This window comes from Atractosteus spatula, chromosome 14 (assembly GCF_055471065.1).
Source record: "Atractosteus spatula isolate fAtrSpa1 chromosome 14, fAtrSpa1.hap1, whole genome shotgun sequence".
Taxonomy (NCBI): domain Eukaryota; kingdom Metazoa; phylum Chordata; class Actinopteri; order Semionotiformes; family Lepisosteidae; genus Atractosteus; species Atractosteus spatula.
Genome location: NC_142719.1, coordinates 30,698,342 through 30,725,647, shown reverse-complemented (window position 1 = coordinate 30,725,647; position 27,306 = coordinate 30,698,342). Strand labels below are relative to the sequence as shown.

Sequence of the window (27,306 nt, the reverse complement as noted above, 5' to 3'; positions counted from 1 at the left end):
GGCGAACCCAGAAGATGAAAACGCTACCACGTCCACAGGTTTGTGTCGCGTCCACACACTCACGGAACCTCAAAGCTGAGGGTCTCTGAAAAGTTCAAATCGCCCCTCGCTCGTCTTCGCCCAGAATCGCCCCGCAGTTCCTCCTCCTCCGTGTGGGCGGAGGAGCCGGGCGGAGCTTCGTTTTCATCGCCTTCGTGCGAAATCGATCTTCGAACAGTTTTGCTCCCTGAGGTATTATTGTTGATTTCTTTTGTTTTTAAGTCTCATTTTTGGATCAGTGCGAGTGAGAGACTGGGCATTACCGGCGGGGCGGGGGTTGGGAACAACTTGTTTTGAATTGAACCCCCACACACACTCCAAAAAAAAATCAGAGTCTCCAGTTAAACCCTCAATAAAAACAACAGCGCTTGCCCCTCCAGCAGGATGACCTGCTGGGGTGGTTTGGGGGTGTTCACAGCAGCACACAGGTGGAGAGGGGGTACAGGACCCTGCTTCTGAGCCAAATGCAGGTCAGGGGTGATGGGGAGGGGGGTCACAAACCGGCAGAGTTTACAGATCCCTTCAATCAGTAGCCTAAAACCCCAAAACAGCTTCAGCAGGAATCCTTTCCCCCAGTAAGATGTTCCCAACGCCAGGACTTGCAGGCCAGGCCATGAGGAGGGGACACTTCCCCAGTCAGGCTCGCCTCCTGCTCCGGACGAACAGAACAGACGCCTGCTCCAGGGCTTCCCCCACAGCTGAAGGACAGAGCTGTAGCACTCTGCCGGGACATCGAGGGTGGAGACCCCCCCCCCCACCCAGGCCACAGACCCTCGGCCCTTCAGTGCACCAACACTGCAGGGAGTCGGTTCTCCAGCAGAAGGATGTGCGCCAAGAGAGGGCAGGGGTGTGAGCGCTCTGCTGCCCGGGGTAACTGAGTGTCCGAGTTGCCCTCCGCCGATATCACAACAAACATGGAGGATGAAGGGCCCCCCCCCCCCCACCAGTACAGAAGCCAGATGTGAACGGCTCGCCTGGCGCTACGTCAGAACGACGACTGCCTCGGCGCCGGCCGCGGAGCCCGGCTGCCGGGTCGTGCGCCGGGCCCGGGGAGGGGGCCAATTCCGTTTCCGCGCCCCCCCCTTCTCCTGGCGTCACCTGTCGAAGCAGCCGGCGGCGAAGGACGGGGGCGCGCCCAGGTAGCCGCCGCCGTAGGCCACGGACAGGCAGTGGCGCGGCTCGGCCGCGATGGCGACCTGCATGGAGACGGGCCCCGGCAGCGGGAGGCCGGGCGGGAGGCCGGGGCAGGCGTGGAAGGTGCAGGCGCCCGCCCCCGCGGCGCCCGGCAGCAGGGCGGGCCGGTGGGCCTGGAGGTAGTCGCGGGAAGCCAGGGGCCCCAGGGCCTGGGCGTCGGCCAGCGCATGCAGCTGGGACAGGGGCGTGGCGTGCTGGGAGAGGGGGGTGTAGCCGACCGGCTGGAAGAGGAGCTGCTGGGGGGCCGAGGCGGGAGGCTGCCTCTGCACCGGGGCCAGGGGGGGCGTCTGCGCTGCCGGCGGGGCCGTTTTGGTCTTGTTGGCCTCCTTGACGTCGTTGTCGTGGGCTCTGTGGGGAACAGGAAGAAAAACGCGTCTTGAACCCTCACTGCAGCCCGGATAATCATTGTGCAGAACCGCGCTGGGTGATGCACCGGACATCAGTGAGCATCTTCCAGTAAAATCACATTGTTCCGTTATACTCGCGTACAATGAACCGCTTTTCTGCCCCAGTGCACGAGCTCAGCTCTTTCCAATTCTCCTTCCTCCTGCCTCAGAGAGGACGGAGAGCAAGCCGTGCGCTGGAGCCGGGGAGGAGGAGGGTGCGGGGCCTTACAGCAGCATGAGCTCGATGCACTGCGTCAGGTGGTCCCAGGTGTAGCCGGTCAGCAGGTGCAGGGCGGTGGTCCAGCTGGGGGAGATCTGCAGGCAGATCCGGGAGGACGCGATGCAGGCTGCTGCCACCTGGGACGGCCGGAAACTCAGGAAGGCGTGATCTGGGGCGGAGACAGACGGACGAGTGCACACACACACACACGAGACAAACGCACTCCAAGTGAGTCGGATGCAAACAACGCGGCGACGTCAACAAAACAGCCTAGTGTCGGGGTGCATGCTCGCCGGGCTATCTAAAGATAAAGGGCCCAATTGACTGAAATGTCAAAATGTGGGGGTACAGGACCAGAGTGGGATTCAGTCCTCCTGCAGCCCCACGAAACACAGATCAGGGGAGGAGAGAGAAACTGTACAAGACCAGAGTGGGGTTCAGTCCTAATGCAGTCCCACGACACATAGATCAGGGGAGGAGAGAGACACTGTACAAGACCAGAGTGGGGTTCAGCTAGGACACTGGGGTGACACTCCTACTCTTACAAACAGCCCTGGGATCTGTACTGACTACTGATCAAGAGTCAAGACCTCAGCACCTCCTACTGCACTGTGTCACCATCCTTTGCTAATGCTGAGCCAGAGGGAAGAGTGACACCTACTGGTCCACGCACGCCACATACAGCAGCCACCTGAGATTGGACCAGATCAGTGATGAATTAGTGCTCAAGGTTGTTAGATTGCACCTGCCTGACTAAACACCTACTCCTGTGCTGTGAAGACACAGCCCAGTGCCTCCGCAACTCTTCCTAGAGACCAGCTCTGTGTGTGCGTGTGGGCCCTGCTCTGGCCCTCTTACCTTGCAGGGAGACCTCCAGGAAGTAGTGTGTGTACTTCTCCATGAAGGCTCGGGTCTTGGGGAGGGAGGAGAGCGGCCAGCCGTTGTGCAGGTCGCTGTCCTGGATAGCGGCGTGGAGGTAGTAGTCGATGAAGTGGGCGGCGGTGGGCATGCACAGGTTCCAGTTGAAGGTCTCCAGCAGCAGCAGCTCCATCTTGAGGAGGTCGCGCTTGGTCAGCACCAGGTTCAGGCTGCACATGAAGCCCAGCGCGTTCAGCTGCTCCAGCTTGGGCACGCGGTCCTCCTTCTCCTCGAATTTACCTGCCGGAGGAAGAAGGAGCCGTGGTCAGACCAGTCCGGGATATGCAACAACAGGGCTGGGCAGCTTGTTCCAGACTCCCACCGCTCTTTGTGTAAAGAAGTGCCTCCTGTCCTGACTGGAGGATCTCATCCAGCTGTTTCTTGAATCTGATACCCTGGTTTCTTGTTCCACCCTCCCACAACTCATGGTGTAAACCTCTCCATCTGTTACCCACTGCCCGTGAGTCAACCTCTTTGGGGATAACGGGCAATGTTAGGTTGGGTTTTTATTTTCATCACATGACCCACCACATCAACCTTTTGCCTATGTGGCCTCATGAAGGCAGGACACATGCAAGACCTACAATTTAAAAAAATCCCAATACAACAAAGAGAGAAGTAGAAAAGGTTAGCGATTTCACACAGCAGCAGGAGCGCAGGTGTCCAGGGAACTACAAACAGCTCAGGCTGAGGGCGTGGTGCATGCTAAACAACCGAGCAAAAGCCTTTCTAGGTTTCCAGGCTTTGGCAGAACCCAACACCTTCTGCGCCCATCTAAAAAGGCTTGTACCACCCAGGAAGGAAAAACCAGACAGGTTCGTGGGCATTTAAGAGACACATGCCAACATTTCTCCTCGAAGCCCTGCTTGGCATTTGTCAAGATCCTGGCCAGCCTATTGAACACGTCTCTTTCTCGTGGGCAGCGGTGTGGAGCAGTGCTCAGGGCTATGGAGGTGTACAGGGTAGGCTGGGGGTTCGAAACTGCTGTCATACCGTTGAGCACACTGCCTTATCTGAGCTGCTCCGGTAAAATAACCAGCCGTATAAACGGGTGTAAACGGAAGTCGCTTCGGATAAGAGCGTCAAATACAATAATAATTAAATAAAGGCCGCAGGGCGAAGGAAGCCGAGCTTTAAATACGTGACGGTGGAGGATGAAGCCGACGCGAGTTTAATTCCCCAATCTCGCTACTCAGACGAACATAAAGCTGGGGGGAGCGGCCCCTCTCAGCTGTAAAAGCACATATGCCCACTGCCCCCTTATTAATCCGGTTCCGCCGAGGTGACGTCGCGGACGGCCTGAAAGAGGCCAGCGAGCCCCAAACAATAGAGCCGAGTCACCCGAGAGGAGCGGCCCTGTCCCGTCCGCCCCGGCGGCAGGTGCAAAAAAGCGCCGCCATTTGCATTTTTAAATAATGCGGGGACATCGATCAGGCAAATAGGGGCGAGTTACTGGCTCACATCTGATCTTTCGCGGAACAGCGTGCAGTGGGGGGGGGGGGGGGGGGGCGAGCACAGGACACGTGCGTGGCCGTGAATGTTAATTAAAAGGGGGGGAATTCCGGCTCCCGGACAACTGCGCTTCCAACACGGAACGCATTTTCTCCTGGCAACCCGCTTTTCACGGTCGGAGATGTCCGTCCTCGCCAAACACGCGAGCCCCAAGCCTTCACACGGACCGCGGCGCCGGTTTGTTTTTAATTAACAGCTCTTGAATGACGGCTGGCCAGGACCTACAGCGCTCACGTCCGCACACTGTAAACAAGACGGCAATTAGTACTCTCCAGTTGTAAAAACGGGGAGCTCTCGAAATACACAGCAGGTTTTTTACACCCATGAGAGACCCCTACAGCACTCGAGTTCAAACCAGACGTGTGGCAGGCGCTCTTTCAATCTCTTCGCCTACTGAAGGAATTCATTTGGAATGTATTAGTCTGGAAACCCCCCGGAGGGGCTGAAGATATTAAAATTAATGGGACATTCAAAATAAAACAGCAAAAAAAAAAAGCTGGGAGACAGCCAGCTGAAGCCTACTTGATTATTCAATGAGGATGAAAACTATTAGGGTCCTATAGCTCCGCCCACTCCCCCCGGGGGGGGGGGGGGGGGGGGCTCTCTTCATATATACTTCTCCTAGCAACAGCTCTATGACCTCACATCCCCTCACAGCCAATCAGATTACAGAGTTCAGCCTTTTAACCCAAGTGAGGAAAGAGCCAGTGGAGGAGAGGGGGAGCTCAGATTACACAACCTGCACACCCCAGCCACCCCCTAATGATGGCCTCTGCGCTCCTTAATGCTCCCTTAGGGAAAGCAGTTGTGGGGGGGAGGAGGGGGTCTTGTGATCCAATTACTCCACAGACGCTGGCAGGGTAGAATAAAATGCTAATTTCTTATAGATGGGTGAAAAAAAACTCACAACTAAGAGCAGCACAGTGATGCGGGCTCAGCTCTGCACACCGCGAAGCACAGGGACCAGGTGATGAGTATTACAGTCTCCCAGCTCCAGGCTCTCGGGAACCTGTCTGTGTGGAGCTTGCACGTTCCCATACGTGCACAGCTCCTCTCTGGGCACTCCCGTTTCACTGCCTCCCTCCTCCCTCTGGGGGACTGGCCGCTCGACATCGACATGCAGCCAGCGGCAACTCTGGGACCACAGGGGAGCTGGAGCCAGATAAGCGCTAGGGCTCTCGCGTTCGGCTCTGCTCCACCCACACCGGCGCGGACCTCCCCCAGGCCGGGCACGGTCATCACAGGGAGCTGCCCCTGGGGCAGGATGCTTCAGGAGTGGGCCTCTTGCCCACCCCCAGGGCAGGTGACGACAGCAGAGGCATCGTCAACAGGCTCACAAAACCCCGCAGCTCGCAAACTGTGAAATCGAGCGCCTCGCTTCCAGTCTCTGCTGTGTCTGGCCAGAGTCGGGTGAGGGATCACCACGATCGCAGTTTCAGTGCTGGCGGAACAACTATGTTGTCGTGCTGTTACATGTCTTACAGCCTTCATCAAGCGTCTTTTACAGATGTGGGGTGTTGATTATTCAGTGCTGTGTACAGAAGGACTGGGTGCGTTTTTCTTCCCTTACTGAAAAACACCAGGCCTGTGCGTGGCAGAATTTGGGTCAAGTCGCTCATCCACGGATGAAAACTGCCCGGCTCCACTCCGGCTCTCGGCCCTGGACCAGCTCTGGGGCTCTGGAGCCAGACCTTGGCCAACCCTAACCCTTCCCAGTGTTGTTAGCTGCCCAGAGTCTCGCCCCTGCTCACAGGCTGCGGTTTATTACACCAGCTCCTCCTCCTCCTACAGCGCCAGCTCGGCTCACACCGTCCAGCAACTCGCATGGCAATAAAAGCTCGAGCACAGGGTGGAGGGACCCTTTGATCTTGACGTGAACAGCTGGGACGTACAGCACAAACTCCACGGTGGACAACCTTAACATGCATGAACCCCTGCAGGCGTCTATTTCCTGCACTGCAATAGCGGAAGAGAGTGCTTCCCAGCCCTGCTCCCGGAGGAACAGCGTCTCTGGTGAATCTCATATATCCTCTACTGGGAGGCTAAAGGAACTGAATCTCCTTAGTCTTGAAGAGAGGGGACTACGAGGGGACCTGATGCAAGTATTCAAAATCTTCAAAGACACTAACGGTAAACCCAGAGGACAGGAGTCACCTCACGCAAAGAGTGGTGGGAGTATGGAACAAGCTGTCCAAACATGGGGTGTAGCCAAGATCATGTCTTTTTAATTATTAAATAGGACTATCCACCAAATGGTTTTGATCGGGAAGGTGGCTTCCTCTTAGTTAGGACCTCTCTCATTTTCCTAGAAAAAGAAAAACAAATGCCACAGCTGTTCAAGCGCCGTTTTATAAAAGGTTCCTCTCCTTCCTGGCAGGGCTGGAGTGTCGAAAGGAAACAGGAGGGTTGCAGGGGCAGCATTTAGGACAAGGAGCCCATGATGCATTGCGGTAAAGTCTCGGTCATACCCAGCCCACCAGCCAGCACAGCGACGCGATACCCTCTGTCCACTCAAACCCTCAGGGAGTAAGGACATGGCAGCCAGGACTGTCCAGACAAGCAGCCAACAGCCGACTCAACCCAAGCCATCCAGAGCCCAGAAGACCACAGCCCTCCAGCATACGCACTAACAAACAGGATGATCTCCAAGTAAATCAAATGAGGTATTTACTACCCCCTATCAGTACAACAGCTAATAACTCGGATACCCTTTTCCTACTGGACATTTACTAGATCTTCGCAAAGTTGTTCCACTGATAAAGCTGTAATCCACGACTCAGTGGGTTCTCTGGGTCTGTAGAGTCACGCATGCTGACTTCGGCCACTCCAAGTATTAAAGTGCTGGTGTCTGTTTGATGGCAGATCTCTGCAGCGTGTGCTGTGCTATTCTGGTCAGGAAACAGCTGGGGTGGAAGTGCTAGTGGAGTGGTCGATCAGGGCGTATTTTCTGGGACCGAGAAAGACTCAAGGAAGAAAAGGGGACCTCTCTGCCCAGTTTTCCTTTGGTCGGTGTGGCCAGCAGCCCTGCTGCCCCTCTGCAGGGCGTGGAGTGAGGGGGAAGCGGACAGCTCTCACCCCTTCTGCCCGAGGATGCAGGCAGGACCTGTCCTGAAAGGGTTTTGAGAACACGTAGGGCTCCAGGGCATCCAGACTCCTACGGATACCCAGCGAGAGAGCGGGAGCTCCGCACGGTCGGGTGGCAGACCCCAGAACCAGCAAGAGCGCTCGCTGGGATCTCCTCAGCTGGCAGGACCCAGGCGCTGGAGCTGGTCCAGAGTCCCACACAGGCGCCAGAAAGGGCTCATTGCAGACCGGCTGAAATCACAGAGGGCTTACCGACGCTAAATCATTTTTTTTTTTAAACACAGGAAGCAAACAAGTAACGCGTCGCTGCAAATGGTAAAACATATGTCAAGCTCCAACTTAAAGAGGTTCCAGGAGAAAAAAAAGGGAATCAAATGACGAAGGTTGAAAATGACACATCAAAAAGATGCCAAGTGGTGGCTGATGTAAAAGCAGGCATGTTTAGACTGGAGTCACGTGGGCCAGGTGTCTGTAGTGCTGACCGGGACTTTTGCACGCAGGGAGGAGTGCAGGCTCCAGGCAGGCTGGAGAAGGATCAGCCATCCAGACCACCCTGAGCCTGAATTCTCAAACAGCAGCTCACCCTTGGAAGGGCAGGGCAGAGCTGGGGCAAAAGGCTGTGTAGGGTACTGAGGCTAGCAGTCAAAGACAGCTGGTTGTAGATGACAATTATGACCATATGACTCCAATTTTCACTAATAAAAACTTCCACAGTATAATGAATATGAACAAGGAGGAGGCTGTTCGGCACATTCAGCCTGTTTGTTGGTCGTACATTAACTAATCCCAGGATCTCATCCAGCTGTTTCTTAAAAGACGCTTCAACAACATGGCTTACGTGCTCAACAAGAGCTTGTTCCACACTCCTACCACCCTTTGTGTAAAGACGTGCCTCCTGTCCTGACTGGATAATGTCATCCAGCCATCTCTTGTACAAAACACCATGGTAACAGCTTATACCACCTGGCTGGATAGCATGTTCCACACTCCTACCACCCTTTGTATCAGGAAGTGCCTCCATTTCTCAAGTTGAAATGGTCTTCCGTGTAGCGTGCATCCTCTCCCCTGGCCCGAGTTTCACTGGTGATTCTGATGAAGTGCGTCAGTGTCTTTGATGACTTGACGACTGGGGGGGGGGACGCGATGCATCTCCGTTCAAGATGGAAGAGGCTCTGCTCCTCCTGCTCGGCCTTCTCCCCGGAGGAGCGGCTGCCCAACCAGTTCGACCGGGTGCTGCTGACCGGGGAATCAGCCTAACGCCTCCATCTTCTGTGGGGAGAGCCAGCCCAGTTTCACAGCAACTTCGCCGCCAACACAAATCCACGTCTGCCCGTTTCTTATCGGCAAGCAGATACAGTCCCTCCCTTCCGGCAGGAGGCTGTGAAACCTGCTCTAACGGACCTCCCTGCAGCTGCGCGACTGGGCGGCTCACCCGAGCGGAGGAGAGGGCTTCTCAACAGCGGGACTCCCCGCACCAAGGCTACGGGACGGGTCCGAGACGGCCCAGCACAATCCGGGAGACGAGACCAGCAGGGCCCGGCGACAGGACTTCAGAACCAGGTCCACTATTCCGGGCCCTCGCGGGCCTTTTCTCCCGCCACCGCTGCAGAAAAAATGAAAATGAACGTCGTGCTTTCTTCATCTGCTTTTCAGTGGAAGGTTTCAAATCCATTTTACGGGGAAGAAGGCACACATCTGACAAGTCTACCCCAAATCTGACCTTCAAAGCTGCGGGACTTGCCAACGGGGACAACGCTTCTTCAGAAAAAGTGTTTTGTTTTACGCGGGACTGCAAGGGATCCGCTGGATCGCTCCCATCTCTTCCAGTAAGCTTCAAGTGCGGGACACGGGTTCAAAAGCTACGGGCCTTGACACAGGAATCGACAACAGACCCCCCCCCCCCCCCCCATCCCACTGAGAAGCGAAAATGGCCCAAAATGTTTTAAATCCGCAAATCTAGCAAAAAGTGTAGAAAGAGCGGAAAGAAGCACCCGGAAAAACTCGGAACATTTGTGGAGAGGCCCTCACACAGCAACTGGGAATGTCCAATGTTCTCATGTAAGTCCTCCGTTTCCATCTTCTACATGTTCTACATGCTCTGTGTCAGCCCTTCCCACAACCGCAAGGTGAGGTTGCAAAAATAAAGATCCTTGTATTCAAATCAGGATATTATGACCTTTTCCATCACCACAGGCCAAAATGCCTCAATGTCTGACGAGTTATTAGGGCAGCTGGCAGACGCGAAAGACTGGAAATGAAAAAAGTGAACATCCACGTCCCTGGGAGAGAGGCAGTTCGACAGCACTCTCAATGACCGCACGGCCCTGCCTTGCTCCGAGCTGTCCTACAGGGAATCTCCAGGCGGGAGATCCGGTCAGAGACAGAGTGTGTGTGTGTGTGTGTGTGTGTGTGTGTGTGGGGGTGTAACATTCCTTTCACCTTAGCTCACATCACCTGGAATGTGTGCTGTAACACGACACCGTTGGCTCTGAAACCGGGTGCAGTTCTGCACAAAAGACGCCGGTCTGCTCCACACACCTGCCTTATCGCAGGGAATCTGTACTGTACCAGCGTGCTGGCGGCCAAGACCCCCTGCCAGGTCTCGAGCATTTTAAACCCCCCCCGCACGCCTGTCCCTCGCTCCAGGTGCCGACGACAGAGTCTCCCTTCTGCAGTTGCACAAGGGGACAGACATCGGCGCCTCAAAGAGGAAGAGATCGGCCTTGCACGACCACAGAGTCGCTACAGCCCCCCCCCCCCCAAACGCGCACGGTGTGCTCCAGGAACGCTCAGCCTCCCAGAAAGAAAAACATTACTCGGCATCCGGAGCACTCTCTCTTGGACACCCGAATCTACAGGGAAGACAAGTTGGGCATCCGTGTAAGGGTTTTCCAGGTGGAAGGGGAGGTCTGGGGAGTGCACAGGGAATGAGACGAAGGTTTGAAACAGGGGTGTGAAAGGATACGCCCCGATCCGGGGCGATGTGTACACCCTGCACAAAGCAGGTCCAGTGTAGGGCTATGGACGTGGGACACCCAGGCCAGGAAGTAAACACTCCTGATGAATAACACTCAGATTTCAGATATTAGGATCTGCAGGCTCATTTCTCATGTGGCTAGACTCCCAGCATTCCCTCCATGATGACTTTTCTCAACGAAGAGCGACTTTTCCCAACTAACCAATGACCTGTCCCCCAATCCCCCCACCCCCCACACCAGTTGGGAATTTCCAGTTTTCCCAATGAGGTTTCTTATTTTCACCTTCATTTACTGCTCTCCATCACCCCTTCCATCTTCCACACTAGCGTCTCTTTAGGATCCCTCAGGAAGGAGCTCTTTAACGGAGCGGAATTTCTGGCCAGAGCCTTTCTGACGCTCGGGCACTTTTTGCAAAAACGCAAGTCCAGACGGCAGCAAAACTGAGCTCGGGACTCCAGAGTGGGGGGAGCCTGTGGAGACACTTCCCCAGATCAGGAAACAACCCCCTTTACAAGACCCCTCCTGCAGCCTCTGCAAACACCAGGCCTATTTAACGATGCAGCGATTTTGTTTTAATTACACCCTCACGCCTTTCGGACGCCCTGCCTCGGGAATGCTCTCTTGATCCACTTTGCGTGTTCATTTGCATTGCAAAAGCGAGGCGGCTGAAACCAATTAGCGCCCGCCACTTCGAGCGCAAAACAAAGCCAGGATTACGGCCGTCTTTTTGTCAAGCGGGACCTGAGCTTGGATTCAGGAGCTGCAAATCTCGGATTTACCGTTGCTGCCGCGCTGTCAAAATATAAAAACAGATCAAGAAGCCCAGGGAGAAGGGTGCTCCAGACAGTCCGTTTAAAAGGGTCTTCAGAGCTGACCAGACTTGCTCTGTGCAGTATTTTCCGAAGGGCCCCAAGCTGATTATCTCCCTTACAGGCACGGGGGAGTTCGGTCAGACTAATCTACATATTCCGGCTCCCCGCTGGGTAAATTCAACACAGAAATACCACCGACCCCACCCCCGCCACAGCTCATCAGGAGCAACAACCAGCGGAACAGCCCGGATTTAAAAACCTTCCTTTTTTATCCTGTTGTTTTTGCCATTTTTTTCCCCGCAGGGTGGACGACCTCGTTATGGGACACTTTAAACTTCGTTTCTCACGGCCCTCTCTCCTCAGCCCAGCGCTGGACAGCTGCCCACCCCCTCAGCTGGAGCTCAGCTCCCTTCACTATTCTGCCCGTGTCTGAGGCAGTTAGAAACGAACTGGAGTTTAACTGAAATTGCAGTTGGGATCCAGTCTTTTCCTTTTCCCTTCCCGGCCGATCGGAGAGAACATCTCGGGAGCTCTACGGCAGGATCCAGGCTTTTCCCAGCTCCTGGTCAGGGCAGAGCCGGGCAGACGCTGGCAAGCTGGGAGCAGCAGCAGACAGGACCGCATCCCCCAGACCCCCCAGATACGGAAGCACGTTCTCCAGGCACTGGCTGGCTGACGCCTGCTGGAAGATCAACCACCGTTTTGGTTGAAGCCAACATTTCAATTTCTTGTCCACTTCCCTCTGGTTTTTTTTTGTTAAACAGCCGAGGGGAAGCTGGAGAACGCAAATAAAAACCACCCCACAAACCCCCGTTTCTCCCGCCGCCAGCTTCAAGCAGGCGTGCAGAGGTGTGGGAAAACATATCAGACAGCACAGGTCCGCTTCTGACCCACACGGGGGTCCAGGTGGGCACGTCACTTAATCCAGGGCCCGAACCTCTCTCCTCGTGCCCGGGACGATACCCAGCCTCCCCCCGGCACACATCCTGCCCTTCAGCTCCCCCACCGGAGAGGGGCTGGGGGGGGGGGTGTTCCCGTGAGGCGCTCTTTTGTTCGGAATGGGGCCCAGAGGCACACGGCGGGCGCCCTGGAGCCCCCCTGGACTCTCACAGAGGCTGGGCTCTTTCTGAGCTTGTCACCCCTGTCAGCGGGACAAAAACAGCGGCCTGCCCCCGTCCCCACGCGCTGCCGCAGCGGCTGGCGGAGCCGCTGCTGGCAGCCGCACTGCCACACAGGGAGGAGAGGGGGAGGGGAGGGGAGGGGAGGGGGGCGGTCTCCCTTTCCTTTCCAGAGTCAGTGTCTTTTGCTTTCCAGCACTCGAGGAAGGTGTGTGTGTATCTGATGGGTCTGGGGACAAGGGTTTTCTGAAGTGTAGCTTTTTCTCCCCCTCCCTAACGCAGGTACCATTACAGCGTCAGGACTAAGAGTGTTGAAGGGCAGGCGGCAGAGAGATCAGCTTCTCTTTAGGAGCCCTCAGGAAGGAGCTCTTTTCCCACGCTGGGCTAACGGAGCAGGATTTCTGGCCAGCCTTTTGGATTCTCAGGCACTTTTTGCAAAACGCAGGAGCAAAATCCAAACTGCAGCAAAACTGAGCTTCGAATCCCCCTGAGCATTAACAGCGCCACGCCACTTCGCTGCCTTAAATAGGCCATCACCCCTGCCCCCCCCCCCCAGCTGCTCCTGACAGCCCGAGCACACCCCCCCCTCCCCCCGCCAGGGGGACACACTGCAGCCGGCTGGGGATTCAGTTCAGTGGAGACGGGGCCCCTGTGCTCCCCCAGCTCCGAGCTCAACGGAGCTCCTGCAGGGGTGGAAACAGCCTACAAACTCCGCCGGGAGTAGAAAACGGACCAGCTCCCCCAGGACTCCTGCTTCCGCCAGCTCTGCCACATCCGATCGGCTTCTCCACGATGAGCGCCACGCCCCCCCCGGACCACCCAGCCCAACACTCTCCCCCTTCCCTGCACTCCCCCGGCGCCCCCCTCTCCTGTGAAAGCCACTTCATCAGAGTCCCGTGCAGACGGTGGGCTGACAATGGAGGGGGGACACAGCCAGCAGCAGGTGCGACCCGCGACCCGCTCCTACACAGACTGATTGAATTACGCTGCGCCCGCCCCCTTCGCAGGGCAAAACCCTGGGCCTTAACCAGCTGCGCTGGCACGGCCAGCCCTGCCCACAAGGTGCCAACTAAAAAAAAATATATACTGCATCAGCTCTGGGAGTGGATCGGAAAAGCCAGTGAGGCCGTCATTAACACAAATGCCAAAACCCCAGCCACACCACACCATCCGACCCCAGACGCCCGGGCAAACCACGACAAGGAAGTCGGGAACTCCGCCAAGGAGATCGCAGAACCGACGGATACTCTCTGTGCAAAGCAAAGAACGCGCTCGAGTCCAATTTTTGACTGGGAAATTTTAGGCCGAGCACAGTTTGCTAGCCTGACCTCTCCCCTCCCCCATTAAAGAGTTGCACAAGACTCCCTGAAAACCGCCTCGAACCCTCACCGAGAAGCAGGATCTCCCAGTTGGATCCTGCCCCGATTTAACCACACTGGTGTGGTTTTAATCCTATAGATCAGCAAGGCATCTCCCGAGCCTAGAGACTCCAGAGGGACTGGAATTCCACAGTCCAGCAGCACCAAACACTTGATGTCCCCAGACTTCCAGCAGGCAGACCGGACTGCTTCAGATTCCACGCCCCAAGCACGATGATCTCGTCAGGACGGCTCGTAGCCTTGACTTAATCCAGGCTCTGAGACTCGATCTTCACACTCAATGGCATATACCGTTAGTGTCTTCACGCATTTTTTTCCCCTGCAGAAAGAACTTGAAGAATTCAAGACGCACGGAATGTTTTGCATTTGGAAAAGCATGAAAAATGAGACACCCTGGACCGGAGGAAGCCACAGCATTTCCCTCCTCGCTACCACAGCCGGGCCTCCCCCATCTTGGCGCAGTCCTCCAGCGTGTCTGCTGGATAACTTATTACCCTCCTCGTTTCCCTGCCACGCTAATTACCCAGCTCCCAGAGCCGCGTTTCCCTTCTGGTGCGCGTTTGTGATAAGAGTGAGCCCCGCGTGATTAACGGGGGCTGTCAGGGGAGACAAAGCCCCAGTCAGGAGCGCCACCGCCGAGGCCGGCCGCCCACCGACAAGGCAACGCAGACGAGCTCCTGGCGTCCCGGAGAAGAGGAACATCTCAGACTTGACCAAACCAGAGGGTCAGATAAGCTGGCAAGGGGATGCAGCGAACGACTACTGCAAAATGCCAAGACAGCAATTATTGCTGAACGGGCCAACAGCGGCTCCTACACGCCACTGGGTATGTGGACAACGGCCAGACTTTACACTAGCCGGCTTAACCTGGGACTTTCCTAGTCGACCGCCACACCGAGATGTATTTTCTGAAAAAGCTCAGAACAGACTTTTGACCAACACCGCATCTGGAAGATCCAGGGGAGACGACGTTTGCGTTTCGGACGCCTGGGCTCAGAGTGACAAACCCCGAGACGCAGGAGACGTGCGATTGCTCTGCCCTGCCCACCTTCCAGCCTCTTGTCTTATTAACAAGTCACAGGCAGCGCAGCCCCGTCCCAGAGGAGAGGCAAGCCCCTGGCCTGCCACAGGGGGGTGCTGTGTCTCTGACAGCACAGAGATTCCTTAACGGCACTCGGGGGACAGTTGCACGCCACTACGTGGGGAACCCCAGTCACAGTCAGCCTAGAGACTGCACCCAGGCTTGAACCTGGGATCAGGTGAGCAACTTTACCAGCTGAGCCTCTTCGGAGGCCTACTCTTTTCGTTTTGGGAAGTCCAGCCACATTCACAGTGCAGCAACTCGCAAAAGCTGAGACATCCTGCAGCAGAGACTAAAGCAGTGCGTGCTCTAGACGGGCTGACCAGACAAGTCCGTTCTTGCAGGACTTTAAGACAGCTCTGCACTTCAACTCGTCAGACGGCGCCACTGTACACACTGTACTCAAGAGCTCTCCACCCCCAGTCTATAGCTCTCCTTGCTGATGAGCGACTGCACAAAACGAAATAGGACATAAGCAAGAAATCTGTACTGCACAGCAGCCCTCCTCCAGAAAGAGCGAGGATATACGGACCGACCTCCCTCCTAACACAGCTGTAGCACCATGGGGGTGAGGGTTCTGGACACGTTTGTGGCTGCGGGTTCAAATCCCAGAAGCAGCACAGCCATCTCACCCTTCAGCCACGGTACTTCATTTTTTTTGTTTAACATCAATAAAACACCCAACTGTACCAACGCAAGAAACCTTATGGAAAACACGTCAGGCTCAACCGATTTCGGAACAATCGATACAACTGGCGCCAAGCTTCTCGAGACGAGAGAACCCCCCCACTTACTGGCGAGGAGCAGGCAGGACAGCGCGATGACGTACAGCTGCTTGACCGCCACGTCGTAGTGGTCCATGAACAGGTCCAGCAGGTAGACGGCCAGGTGACGCGCCGTGGGGCACAGCTGGTAGCGGTTGCTGAGGATGGCCAGCAGGTCGGCGAAGTAGCGCCGCATCCCGATCTGCGGGGAGTGAGCTCGGTACGCCGGCAGTTTCAGCTCCTGCAAGGGTGGGGGGGGGGGGAAGAGAGAGGCAAGGGGGTCAGGAGAGGTGGTCTGGCAGCACCCCAAGACTGGGAGCTAGAGAGAGAGAGAGTTGATGGGGTCAGGAGAGCTGGTCTGGCTGCACCCCAAGACTGGAGGCGAGTGGGTCATCAGGAGTGTTGGTGTAGCTGCGCCCCAAGACTCCACAGACGCATGGCGCGCCTCACCAGAGGTTCTCGCAGCAGAGAGCGCGCGTCAGATCGACAGAGAAAGCGGGGCGCCCTGACAGCGTGGGCTGTTCAGGGGTAACGCCGCACGGACTGGGCCCGGTGGGAGACATGGGGAAAGTTTTGGAACAGCCACCTTAAATGTCTGTGTGGGTGCGTGCGGGGAGGAGCGAGCAAGCTGGGCCTCTTTTTCAAAACCAACACTTACAAACTTTACAGGCAGGAAGCCAACATCAGGGATCCCTCTGCAATCACAGACTGAATCAAGCAGAGGGCTGGCGGAGCAGGCGTCTGGGCAGAGCAGAGAGAACGGCCCAGTCAGCCTCTTCAATGCTTCGGCAACGCTCTGTTGAGGTGACTTTTGGAGCAGCACTCCGGCTGCTCCCTCCCCCCCCCCACACACACACCACTGCCCCCCCCAGACTCAACCAACTGGGCTCGTCAGACTCCCCTCCCCTTGTGAGGTTCTGTTATCTTTGATCTCCTCACTCAACCATCTCCTCCTGACATACCAGCCCGTTTCAGAGCCGGGTGCGGGGGTGGGGGGGGGGGGGGGGTGGCGTTCCCACCAGCAGATAAGGCAGCAGAAGCAGAGGCTGCAGTCAAAAAAACCTCTCCGCTCCCCCCCTCCCCTCCAGTGCGGACGGCTGCCAGCTCGTCCAGACTCTCAGAGCACCGATGTCTTCGCGCCGGTCTGCCGTCCGCGCTGCTCTCGGGCTCGTGCAACCCCACTGCCGAGAGGACTGGGGGCAGTCCGAGTTACACCCTGCCTGCGCGGAGACCCTCACGCAGCGCATGTCTAAGACCCGCGCAGGGACTTCTCTGCCAGAGCCGCGACCGAAGAGCAACCTGTTCTGAAAGCTCTTCAGGAAAAATAAACACTGCCTTTGACTCAAACTGCTGGGAAGAAATAAAACACGCGATAAAACTGCAAAAAAGAAAACAGCCGCTTGAGCTTTCCTGCGGGATCAAACGTCAGAACCCAGACGAGACGGGTCAGCGGTCTAGAGTGGACCTCAGCTCGCTGATGGGGAAGCTTTGGGACAAACTGCAGCCCATCCTCGGGATTTCAGAGCTCCCACCGAGACCGCAGCCAGGACACCCTTGCGACCGCTCGACGAAGCCGGCATAAAGGGGAACGGCAGCGGGTTCGAGCACAGCACACAGCGATGACGTGGGAGGAGACCGGCGGGGCCGAGGACTAATAAAACTCAGTTTGCTCTCAACGGTCCCTTGGCAAAACCAGGACAGGACCAGCCCTGCACTAACGTCCCCACCTAAGCCTGCGTCCCCCTCTCCACCACCGACGGAGTTCACCGCCCACCCGGGGCGGTACGATATCGGCAGACCAGCCAGCCCAAGGAAACAGGCCAGACTCCCATCACAGAGCAGCTGTCAGGTTCATGTACAAACTGAAATGAAATGCAACATGCTTGTAGAATTGTCTCACTCTCAATAAGGGGATGGCTTTTAAACAGACAGCAGGCCTACTAATGATGGCACAGGTTAAAATGCCCTGCAAAGGCACTCTTCTCTACATCCTGTTCATAGGAAGTTTCAACATGTTTTTATCCAAATTTCCCCCTGGCCTTTACCAATCGTGACCCCCTAATAATCCCCATCTCTGAACTGGTTGAACTGAACTGAGAGTTGGTGTGTGGTGAGGGTACTGGAGCATCATCCAGGTGGGGCTGCACACTAGTGGTGGTGGAGGGGACTCCCCATTATCTGTAAAGCGCTTTGAGTGGAGCGTCCAGAAAAATGCTATGTAAGTCTAAGGATATTATTAGCCCCTGCGGGCCTGATGCCATTGCATTCAATCTCCATCACACAGCCGGTCAGAATCTGCTCGGCTGTTCAGAGGACACTGGCATGCTTGATGCTCAAGAGGGCACTTTTTCAGAACCGGGGTGCTCACGGGAACTGCCCCCAAGTCCAGGGACTCCCTCACCTCGCATCTGTCAATATGGCTGTGCGACAATTCTTGGTGCCATGGAAAAAAAAATAGGAGCATCTTCTTCCAGGACCTGGGATGAAAACCACGTTCGACCCGTTGCGAGGAGAAATTCCAGCCTCTGTCACAGAGCCGGGAAAAACATCTGGCACCGAGGAGGGAGACTGCCCCGGACAGGGGGAGCTCAGGCTCTCCTAACGGGACTGGATACACCCCACTCGCCCTTTGCCTTGAATAAGCTCTGAAAGCCGACAGCCGGTCTCGGGTTTGAGCAACTGGGTCTCTGAATGGATGGTCTCGCGTACACCTCAGAGCAGGAAATGAGGAGGCACCCCAATACTAATCACAGCTACTTCAAAAACCACAGATTTCAAATGGCACAAGACGTCCTGCACGTTTATTTAAGCCTCAAAATGGATTACTGGCTCACTAAAAATCCAGGAAAGAAATGTGCTTCTTCGAGATTGTTCGAGAAAACATTAGTTTCTAGTCACTTTGAGGAATAATTTCCCAATTCATATGGGGGAGCAATTAATTTATAAGCAGTACCGAGACTGCTAATAAAGAATGTACACAGAAGAAGCAACGCGCTGCATTTAAAACAGTGTGCCTTTTCTTGCAATCAACATGGTAGATTTTCAAGGGCTTTTCAGCATCCTTGATCTCGAGATAATGATTTAAACATGGAGCTCATTCACATCTGGAGTTTCTCGCTTCACTCAGAGGTCCAATGACAAACTGCTTTAAAAAGTTTAAAAGGATGAAAGGAAATAGCCGTTTTCCAACGTTTTTTTTTTTAAAAAAACAGTATTGTCATGACTTGCAGAGGACAAAAAAAAAAACCTACAGCGTCTCTGTAACCTTATCAGGGAAGCACCAGACGGTAAAAAGAAGAAAAGTTCTCTGCAGGGGGATTTGTGATCTCCTGCCCCTGATAAGACAAGCCCATGTGACCATGATTGAACACTGCAGGCTGCTTCCTTCAAACCTTGTAATTAGAGGCCATGAAACAGGTGGGCAGCCTGCAGAGCAGCTCCAATAAGCCGAGATTCGGACGTCTGCGCTCACAACACAAGTTCTGGTATTCTATTCCGAGGTTAGAAAAATGTTAACAGCCAGCGTAGTGCAGATTCCTAATCCTCAACTGAATTTAAAGACGAAAAACTGCTCAAATTAACACCTATAACCACACGTGTAGCCTCATCGTAGGTCAGCTGTATCCTCCTCCAGCTTCCCCTATCCCAGAGGTCTGCTTTCCCATCATTTACCCACAAACCCCTGAGAAGGGGGTAAGGGTACAGAGGGTGGTTTTGTTCTGCACACGGCGCACTGATTCCTCACAACCACCGACGCTTTCCACAGGGAGCCAGTGAAGGCGCAGTCCAGACCCGGTGCTTCGGCCGGTGACAGTGGTTCAGCACCCGACTGAGGCTCTGCAGCTCAAATCTCGTGCTTCTTCTCTGCAGATGTACCCTCGCAGCCCCCCCCCCCCCACCCCGCGCACTGACGGGAGTCTGTTCTCAGTCCGCCTGCTCCCCTCCCCCCACCGAGCCGGGTCTTTCAGCCCATCTCCACGACCCAGACCCCTGAAACGGAGCCCCAGCGGAAAGGGAGCGCCCTGGCAGATCCCGCCTGGCCAGGCCGGGCGGCGAGAGCCGGCTGCCGTCCGTCCCGGGCCCTTTCTACTCGCCATCTGTCACCCTCTCTCGCGCACAGTGGTGCTTTTGTGACGGAGCTGAAGTGGCGGATTGCACAGCTGTGCGCTGGGACGCGGCTGATACCATCTCGCACACAGCTACCAACTTCTCTCACTGCACCGCCACAGCAGCCCCACCTCCTCACCGTCTTTCCAGCCGCCTTTAACTGCTTCAGGCAGGACAGGGGCGCGGGAGAGCCGGAGCCTATCCCAGCAAGCAACGGGCACAAGGCAGGATACATCCTGGACCACACAGACACAAAACATGCACACCAGAGCCAATTTTTCCAGAAGCCAATTAACCTACCAGTGACTTTGGACCATGTGAACTCAGGGGGAACATGCAAACTCCCCACAGATAGCATCCCAGGAATCAAACCCAGGGTTTCTTACTAATGGAACATAATTTAGAGAGCTACGCCGTGTTACCACTATACCACTATGCGAACAGTGAGTGGCACATCATTGGCAAGTGCCATTCAAAGCAACTATAAGGGTACGATTTATGAAGGAGAGGAGGAGAGGCGCCACCAACGATGACAGGTTCACTGCTGCGTGCACAGCAGCCAGCATCATCATTTGATTGTCAATCTGGCTGGGCATTTTGTGGGAACAGCTTGATCAAAACACCTTGCTCAAGGCTGCAACGGCAGTGTCTCTCACCTGGGATTTGAACCTGCAACTTCCCGGTTACAAGGGCAGAGGGTCAAACACCCCAGAAACCCATGCAACACAGAACTAACGAATGATCGGCGATCTGCGCTCTGTATGCGGGCTGACTCCATGCACCTCATTAAGGAGTGGGAGCCGGAGGCAGCCAATCAGCAGCCCTCTTTTGGATTTTGTTTTTAACACCTCTCTCTTGTCCTAAAGAGAGACAGGACATCTTTAGTTGGCACGCCCCCCGGATAGGGAATTAAAAAAAAAAAGAGCTTGGCTCGTCGAAACACCCAGGCAAGGACACTCTGTCTGAACCGCAGTCTCGGGGGGGGGGGGGGGGGAGATGGCCAGCATGCCCCAGAAAATAGGGGCAACAGACCTCCTGCCTGCAGAGAAAGCTGAGTCCCCAAGCCCATCTAAAAACATGGGCTGGGTGATGCCCAGCAAGAGATCCCTGGGCCAACTGCAGAGGTTTCCCTTAAGAGAAGTGTGGAACACAAAAGGGAGTCTAAATTAAGGCAATCTGGCACTTGCATCCTCTTAAAACGCATGAATCCTCTCGGGAGCGAAAAGCAGAGTTCATTATGTGGAAACAGTGCGTTAGAATTGAATGCTTCCCATGAGGGGCTCAGTAGCCGTCATTATAATATAGAGTTACTGTAAAAGCCCTCTGGCAGCAAGCTGGCAATCGTGCCGGCCTCTTCAGTCCAACCCCCTGCTACCCACCCCATCATTTTTCAGGGGTCTGTGGGAAAGCCCCCCCCCCGACCATACCAAGCAGGAAAAGGGCTGAGGAAAGATGAATCATATTCGGAAAAGGAAAAAAAACTCCATCTGTCTCCGAGATGCCCAAGTCCTGGTGTTCTCACTTTGGAGTCAAGTTTTTTTTTTAACAGAACTGTAAACTCGCCAGTGGATAAGGCCACATCCCTGAATTCTGAACCTCAGAACATTTTCCCAGCAGCAGAACACTAATAGGTGTCCAGACCTTGCAGCTACTGTCACACACCAGAAACCCAGCAACTTATATCCCCCTCCCCACGACCTTGCGTGGAGCAGAGCAAAGGAGACTAACTCAAAGCTCACCCACAGCCTGAGAGCAGGGCCAGACACAGACGCTCACGCCAAAGCATGATTCTTGTACTGCAGGCGCTGGGAAACGGGAGTTGCAGACAGGGTGTAGGGCCTGACACAGAAGCTCACACGGATGTGTGTGTGTGTGTATTGCACTGCTGGTGGAGGTGAGGGTAGTTGCACGCTAGTATAACCAGGGCACAGGGTTTTTTAAGGCCACATGCAGGAGATATCCGAGATTTTCCATCAGTCCTACAGAAGCACTACTTCTGTAGTCCAGTCAAACTGGAAGAAGCTCTCCGATCAAAGTGAAGTATTCGGGAAAACAGAGTTGCGGGGATGGACAGCCTATCAGAATGCACCATTCCTGTCCCTTCAGGTCAACAGACAACACCTGGCTATCATGTGACCTTGCCACACTCACACTGATCTGTGATGTTTTATTGGACTTTCACACTGTAATGAAGATTACTAAAAGACCATGAAGAAAAAGGTCATTATAGATCCCATGGCACTAGCTGTAAAATTCCACTCTGGTCAATCTATCCTTCCTCAAGTTTCTCCTCAATTCAGCTGGTTTCTCTCTCCTCCCCTGATCTGTGTGTCGTGGGGCTGCAGGAGGACTGAACCCCACTCTGGTCTTGTACAGCTTCTCTCTCCTCCCCTGATCTGTGTGCTGTGGGGCTGCAGGAGGACTGAACCCCACTCTGGTCTTGTCCAGTTTCTCTCTCCTCCCCTGATCTGTGTGTCGTGGGGCTGCAGGAGGACTGAACCCCACTCTGGTCTTGTACAGTTTCTCTCTCCTCCCCTGATCTTGCACTGTCCTACCCGAAGTCGACCCTTAATTCAGCTTGGGATGAAGCGAGTGAAACACTTTCAGATGAACGGCGCCATAACAAATTGGATTATAATGTAACGGTTTGTGGGGCATTATATATATATTGCATGACAATATATTGTATTGTATGTATATATATTGTTATAAGAAGATGGGACAAGTACCCTCATCTTGAAGACCATTTTCTCATAAAATGTTTTATTGCCTCACAGCTCAAGGGATCTGGGTTCAATTCCATTTTGGGGCAACTATCTGGGTAAAGTGTGCATGTTATAGCCAGTATTCACCTCTTCCTGCTTCCTCAGGGAGATGGGAGCTGTTCCCAACACAACCAGAGAATCAGAGAAAATCACCCTGGTTTGGACCAGCACTCCAGCATTCAGACTTTCTGACGCTCTCAAGACTGCAAGGCACACTCAACACCAGCATCGAACGCATCAAACAACTGAGCAACAATACAGAGTCAATACAGCACCGTACACACACCCCCCCTTCATCCAGTACAGAGTCTGGGGGGAGCCAACCTAGCCCCGCAAGCAACAAGCGCAAGATGGGGTACACCCAGGATGGGACGTTAGTCCGTTTCAGGGCACACACTCACACACCAGGGCCAAATCTCCTAGAAGCCAACTGACCTTCCAGCTTGTCTTTAGAAAACTGGTGCTCCCGGAGGAAACCACACAAACACAAGGGGAACATGCAAACTCCACGCAGACAGTACCTTCAGCGCTGTGACAAGAAAACTCAAACAGCACACCTCTTGACTGACAGCTTTCCACAACCTACAAAAAAACATCCCCTACGCTGGCCCCCAACTGTACTCTGCCCTCCTGTTAGAACCGCATCGCCCTGCTCACTGGTGTGCGCCAGCCGTCCGTCACAGGGCAACGTCAGCTCCAGCTTTCCAGACGGAACAAACGGAGCAGCCAGGGTCATTTCAATTACCCTCTGCTCTCCTTTCCTGGAGAGAGCCATCCCTCCCCGACTGAACCGTTATTACATTTCCCGACAGCTCCTCAGCCCACCGCGCTGAACAAACACACGCGTGCTTCCCCAGCCCGAAGGACACGAGCAGCTGCAGCGCTGGGTCTCTGCCTCGGCCCCGGTCCTCCGTCTGGGCCGAGCAGTTGCGTGGTGGTGGTGAGCGGAGACCCCCTCCGCATTCCCTCACGTCGAACTCCCTTCGGCTCGGCCGCCGCTCAGGCGGGGCATTACGGATTACCGCGCACAGCGAGAACCGCCGCCGTGAGCAGGGCTGCTCAGTGAAAGCTTGCGGGCTTTGAAGTCTTCGAACCGAATCAGCCTCAGGAGAGCGGTGACTTCACACAGGGGTGAGGACCCCAGACAATTCACACTTCAGCCGCAACGAGACAGCCGCCGCAAAACCACACAGCTGCCCTCACACCTCCCTGCCCGGCGCACGCCGGACCTCTCACAAAGCGGGGGGGAGGGAGGAGGCGGCGGCGGCTGTGAGCTCGCATCTGTCTCTGTAGTAACATTTCTGCCTCCAGTCACTCGTCTTCAAAATGTTTTGCGCAAAACGGGGGAGGACCCCAACACCTCTGTAACAGAAGTGTTACACTAAAAGTACGACACCGACCGTCAGCCGAACCAAGGAGTTTAGCGCCGTTTTAGACCCAACGAAGTTAGAAATATCCGCAAACACCACCACTAAGGTCAGACGGGGGTATTGACAACTGCGCGTTTCATTTTAGTGGTCAAAACCAGCCAGGACCGTCAGGGCTACTGAAAAACACTCATGGTGAGTTTTCTCTTTAGAATTCAACGCGCAGCCACATCGGTGGTCCCGCCGAGACGTTGCGGGCCGGCGGGTCCGACTCACCTTGATGCGGAGAGCCTGATGGATGTCCGCCGCCAGCTGTCCTTTCCACCACTGCCCTTCCGTCTCCATCCTTCCCATCCAGCCCGGGGGAAAAGGACGGCCGGTGAACCCTGCGGAGATCACAGCGTAGGGAGGCCGCGTCAGAGCAGAGAAGAGCGGGGCGCCGCGGCTCGGAGCTAAACCTGGGCGGTACCAGGTCCTGCAAGTGCGGAGCTCGATGGCCTGGTCACATGAAGGACCACTTCGCCTGTATTTCCAGGGTTAAAACCTCGCTTGCTTTAGGAAACACCGCGACAAGCTTCAGATTCGTCAGTCATTCAGTGTGAAACCATTTTCGCCACTGAAAACTTGTTGTTCGGTCTTTTAAAACAACGGCCGCCGACGTTTATTCCGCAAGAGAACACAACCCGAGCAAACATTTGAATAACACACGTTCATAAAGTTTAAGTGCTTTGTTTTTACGGCCGTAGCGGAAATGGTCAAAGGGCTCTTAACGCGGGTCAACCCGCACAAGTTTTCGCCTTTGAAGCGTCCCAAACGAGCTAAGATCTTAGACACCCCCTACCTCCTCCCCCTGGGTCTCACACAACTCTGCATTTAAATGTCTGTGAGTTTCACGCTGCCCGGCTCCGGCGTGCGGGAGAAGTACTCACAGCTGTTACTGAAGCCCTCAGCCACCCCCCACGGCCACGCCAAAGGCGTTTTAAACCGGTCCGTGCTTACAAATGGGATTTATCACCATAACCGCATTAACTATCAAGTTGAACAGCAACGAGCACCTACGTCTCGCAAAACTGGGAAATGAAGCGAAATGAAGCACGAATATAGTCTTCGCTCGATCTGTTTAAAAGTGCGCCTGTGAGAATTCGCAGTTTCTGTCCAACTACAGGCGCTTTATTTATTTATTTCGCAAAAGCCGTCCTACCCACTGAAGGGCTGCCTTCGCGCAAATACCTGTAAAACTGCTCTTCTGAAGAGTTTGAGATTGAAACACGGGGATACAACTTGGCTGGCTTGGGCAACACGGTCGTTAGGCAGGAAGAAAAACACACACGTACACACCGAAGAAAGAGAGGAGAAAGAAAAAAGCACGCTTTACCCTTCTTCCCCAGCCAGACAACCGCAGCGCCGGACCCTTTGTCTCAGACCAACATCCTGAAATCACCAATCCCCGCGTGGAAGTTTCTTTGTATCTCCTGATTTTAGGGAAAATCGGGCGGAAAAACTCTCCTCCGTCCCGGGAGACGCAAAGCCGGAGCTCCGAGTTCCACACGGGGTAGTGGGAGATTTTGTACTTTTCCAAGAATTTGTGCCGTGGTCTCCCCCCCCACTCCCGACCCTTTCCTCTACTCGCTGTGGACGGGAATGGCAGTGTTTCCAGCGCAGCGCCGAGGAGCCGGCGAATGAACCTGCACAGCAGGGGATGGGAAGGACGCTCACGGCATTCTGGGAACTGTAGTCTTCAAGAGCTCGGCAGACTACAAACACAGCTCTAGGGCTTCGGTCAAGCATCGCCCAGAAACCCATGTTTCACATACGCAAACCTTTCCTCTCGTAGACAAAAATCTATAAAGTCCAGAGCTATTCTTTCATATAGGGGGCCCACTTCATTGACCCCACTGAAGTGTTGTCCCTCGACACACAGATCAGGGGAGGAGAGAGAAACTGTACAAGACCAGAGTGGGGCTTAGTCCTCCTGCAGCCCCACAGCACACAGATCAGGGGAGGAGAGAGAAACTGTACAAGACCAGAGTGGGGTTCAGTCCTCCTGTGGCCCCACAGCACACAGATCAGGGGAGGAGAGAGAAACTGGACAAGACCAGAGTGGGGTTCAGTCCTCCTGCAGCCCCACGACACACAGATCAGGGGAGGAGAGAGAAACTGTACAAGACCAGAGTGGGGTTCAGTCCTCCTGCAGCCTCACGACACACAGATCAGGGGAGGAGAGAGAAACTGTACAAGACCAGAGTGGGGTTCAGTCCTCATGCAGCCCCAAGACATACAGATCAGGGGAGGAGAGCAGGAACTTGCTTTTCCATAGAGTCCTCCCATCCCAGAACTTGTTATAATCATTAACTCATAGTTTCCAGAAGCTTGCCCAACCTGCCTTCCCAGAGTGTCAGCAATGTTACAGATGAGAGGACGGCCATGTGTCTCAGCTAGCCAATTTGGTAGTTTTATAGTTGTAGTTCTTGAAGGAAACCAGGGTATCAACAACATGGCTGGGCATCTTGTTCCACACTCCCACCACCCTTTGTGTAAGGCTGTGCCTCCTGTCCTGCCTGACGGATCTCATCCAGCTGTTTCTTGAAGAAAGCCAGGGTTCTTGGCTTCAGCAACGTGGCTGGACAGCTCATTCCACACTCTCCCAGCCCTTAATATACATAAAAATGCAGCAGAGCAACTTGTTCCAGAGAAGACTCCCCAGCACCACAGTACAGAAGCGTGATCATTTCCAGTCCTAATCCACCCAACCTCACTTGCACTAGTAACTTGTTCGTTTCATTGTTGTCCTGGTCTGACAGCATCAAATCCCTTCGTAATCTCCTCTGAGGGAGACAAGAGGACTCAGTTTGGAGGTCTGGCACTGGCCCTGCCTCTGACTCACTGCTGGCTGAAAGGCAAAGGCCAGACGCCACAACAGCGGCCATCAGCCAGGCTGACACAAGTGCTACAAGACTGGGATTGACTCAGCACTGCTGCGATCTGGAGGGGAACTGTTTCGAGTTGTGGGTGAACGCCCTGGACGCTCCAGGTTGGGTTGAGGATTTGGATGTTGCTGGGCAGGGGGGAGAGCTCAATGATAAAAGACCACAACCCCCCGAAGGGGGCTCTTGGCGTGGCTAAGGACTGTCGACAGAGCCCTGAGGCTCTCACAAACAGAAATGGTTGCTGGGTGGGTCAGGGTTCCAAACAGCGAAGTCCACAGGCTGAACAAGGCACCTTGGAAACCTTTCTTATTCATCTTTGCTCCTCAACATAAGAGCCATGTGTGCTTTTTTATAAATGGAAACAAAACTATCCCCTCAAAAATGAGAAGGTTGCAGCATGTAGCATATCATCCTGCAACTCACAGCCCCACTGAAGCTCAGCAGGTGTGAGCCTGGCCGGTACCTGGATGGGAGACTCCTGGGGAAAAGCTAAGGCTGCTGCTGGAAGAGGTGTTAGTGGGGCCAGTAGGGGGCGCTCACTCTGCAGTCTCTGTGGGTCCTAATGCCCCAGTATAGTGACAGGGACACTATACCGTAAAAAGGCACAGTCCTTCGCATGAGACGTAAAACCAAGGTCCTGACTCTCTGTGGTCAT

At 54.8% G+C, this 27,306-nt stretch overlaps 1 protein-coding gene across 1 annotated transcript; it reads right to left on the bottom strand.

Moving 5' to 3' along the window:
• Positions 1-1,133: 1,133 nt before the first annotated feature.
• On the bottom strand, positions 1,134-25,211 carry ccnjl (cyclin J like). Its single transcript, XM_088931834.1, has 6 exons — positions 25,100-25,211; positions 24,001-24,110; positions 15,516-15,726; positions 2,698-2,997; positions 1,849-2,008; positions 1,134-1,581 (listed from the first exon to the last, which is right to left on the bottom strand). Exons 2-6 carry the CDS (start codon positions 24,076-24,078, stop codon positions 1,134-1,136), a joined length of 1,197 nt encoding a protein of 398 aa, XP_088787960.1. The 5' UTR covers positions 24,079-24,110; positions 25,100-25,211.
• Between the last annotated feature and the right edge of the window lie 2,095 nt (positions 25,212-27,306).

Coding starts and splice junctions, on each gene's coding strand:
- ccnjl (XM_088931834.1), bottom strand. CDS start 24,078: ATGGGAAGGATGGAGACGGAAGGGCAGTGGTGGAAAGGACAGCTGGCG. Junction 15,727..24,000: donor ATCAGGCTCTCCGCATCAAG/GTGAGTCGGACC, acceptor CCACCCTTGCAG/GAGCTGAAACTGCCGGCGTA. Junction 2,998..15,515: donor GTCCTGCCTGCTCCTCGCCA/GTAAGTGGGGGG, acceptor TTCCTCCGGCAG/GTAAATTCGAGGAGAAGGAG.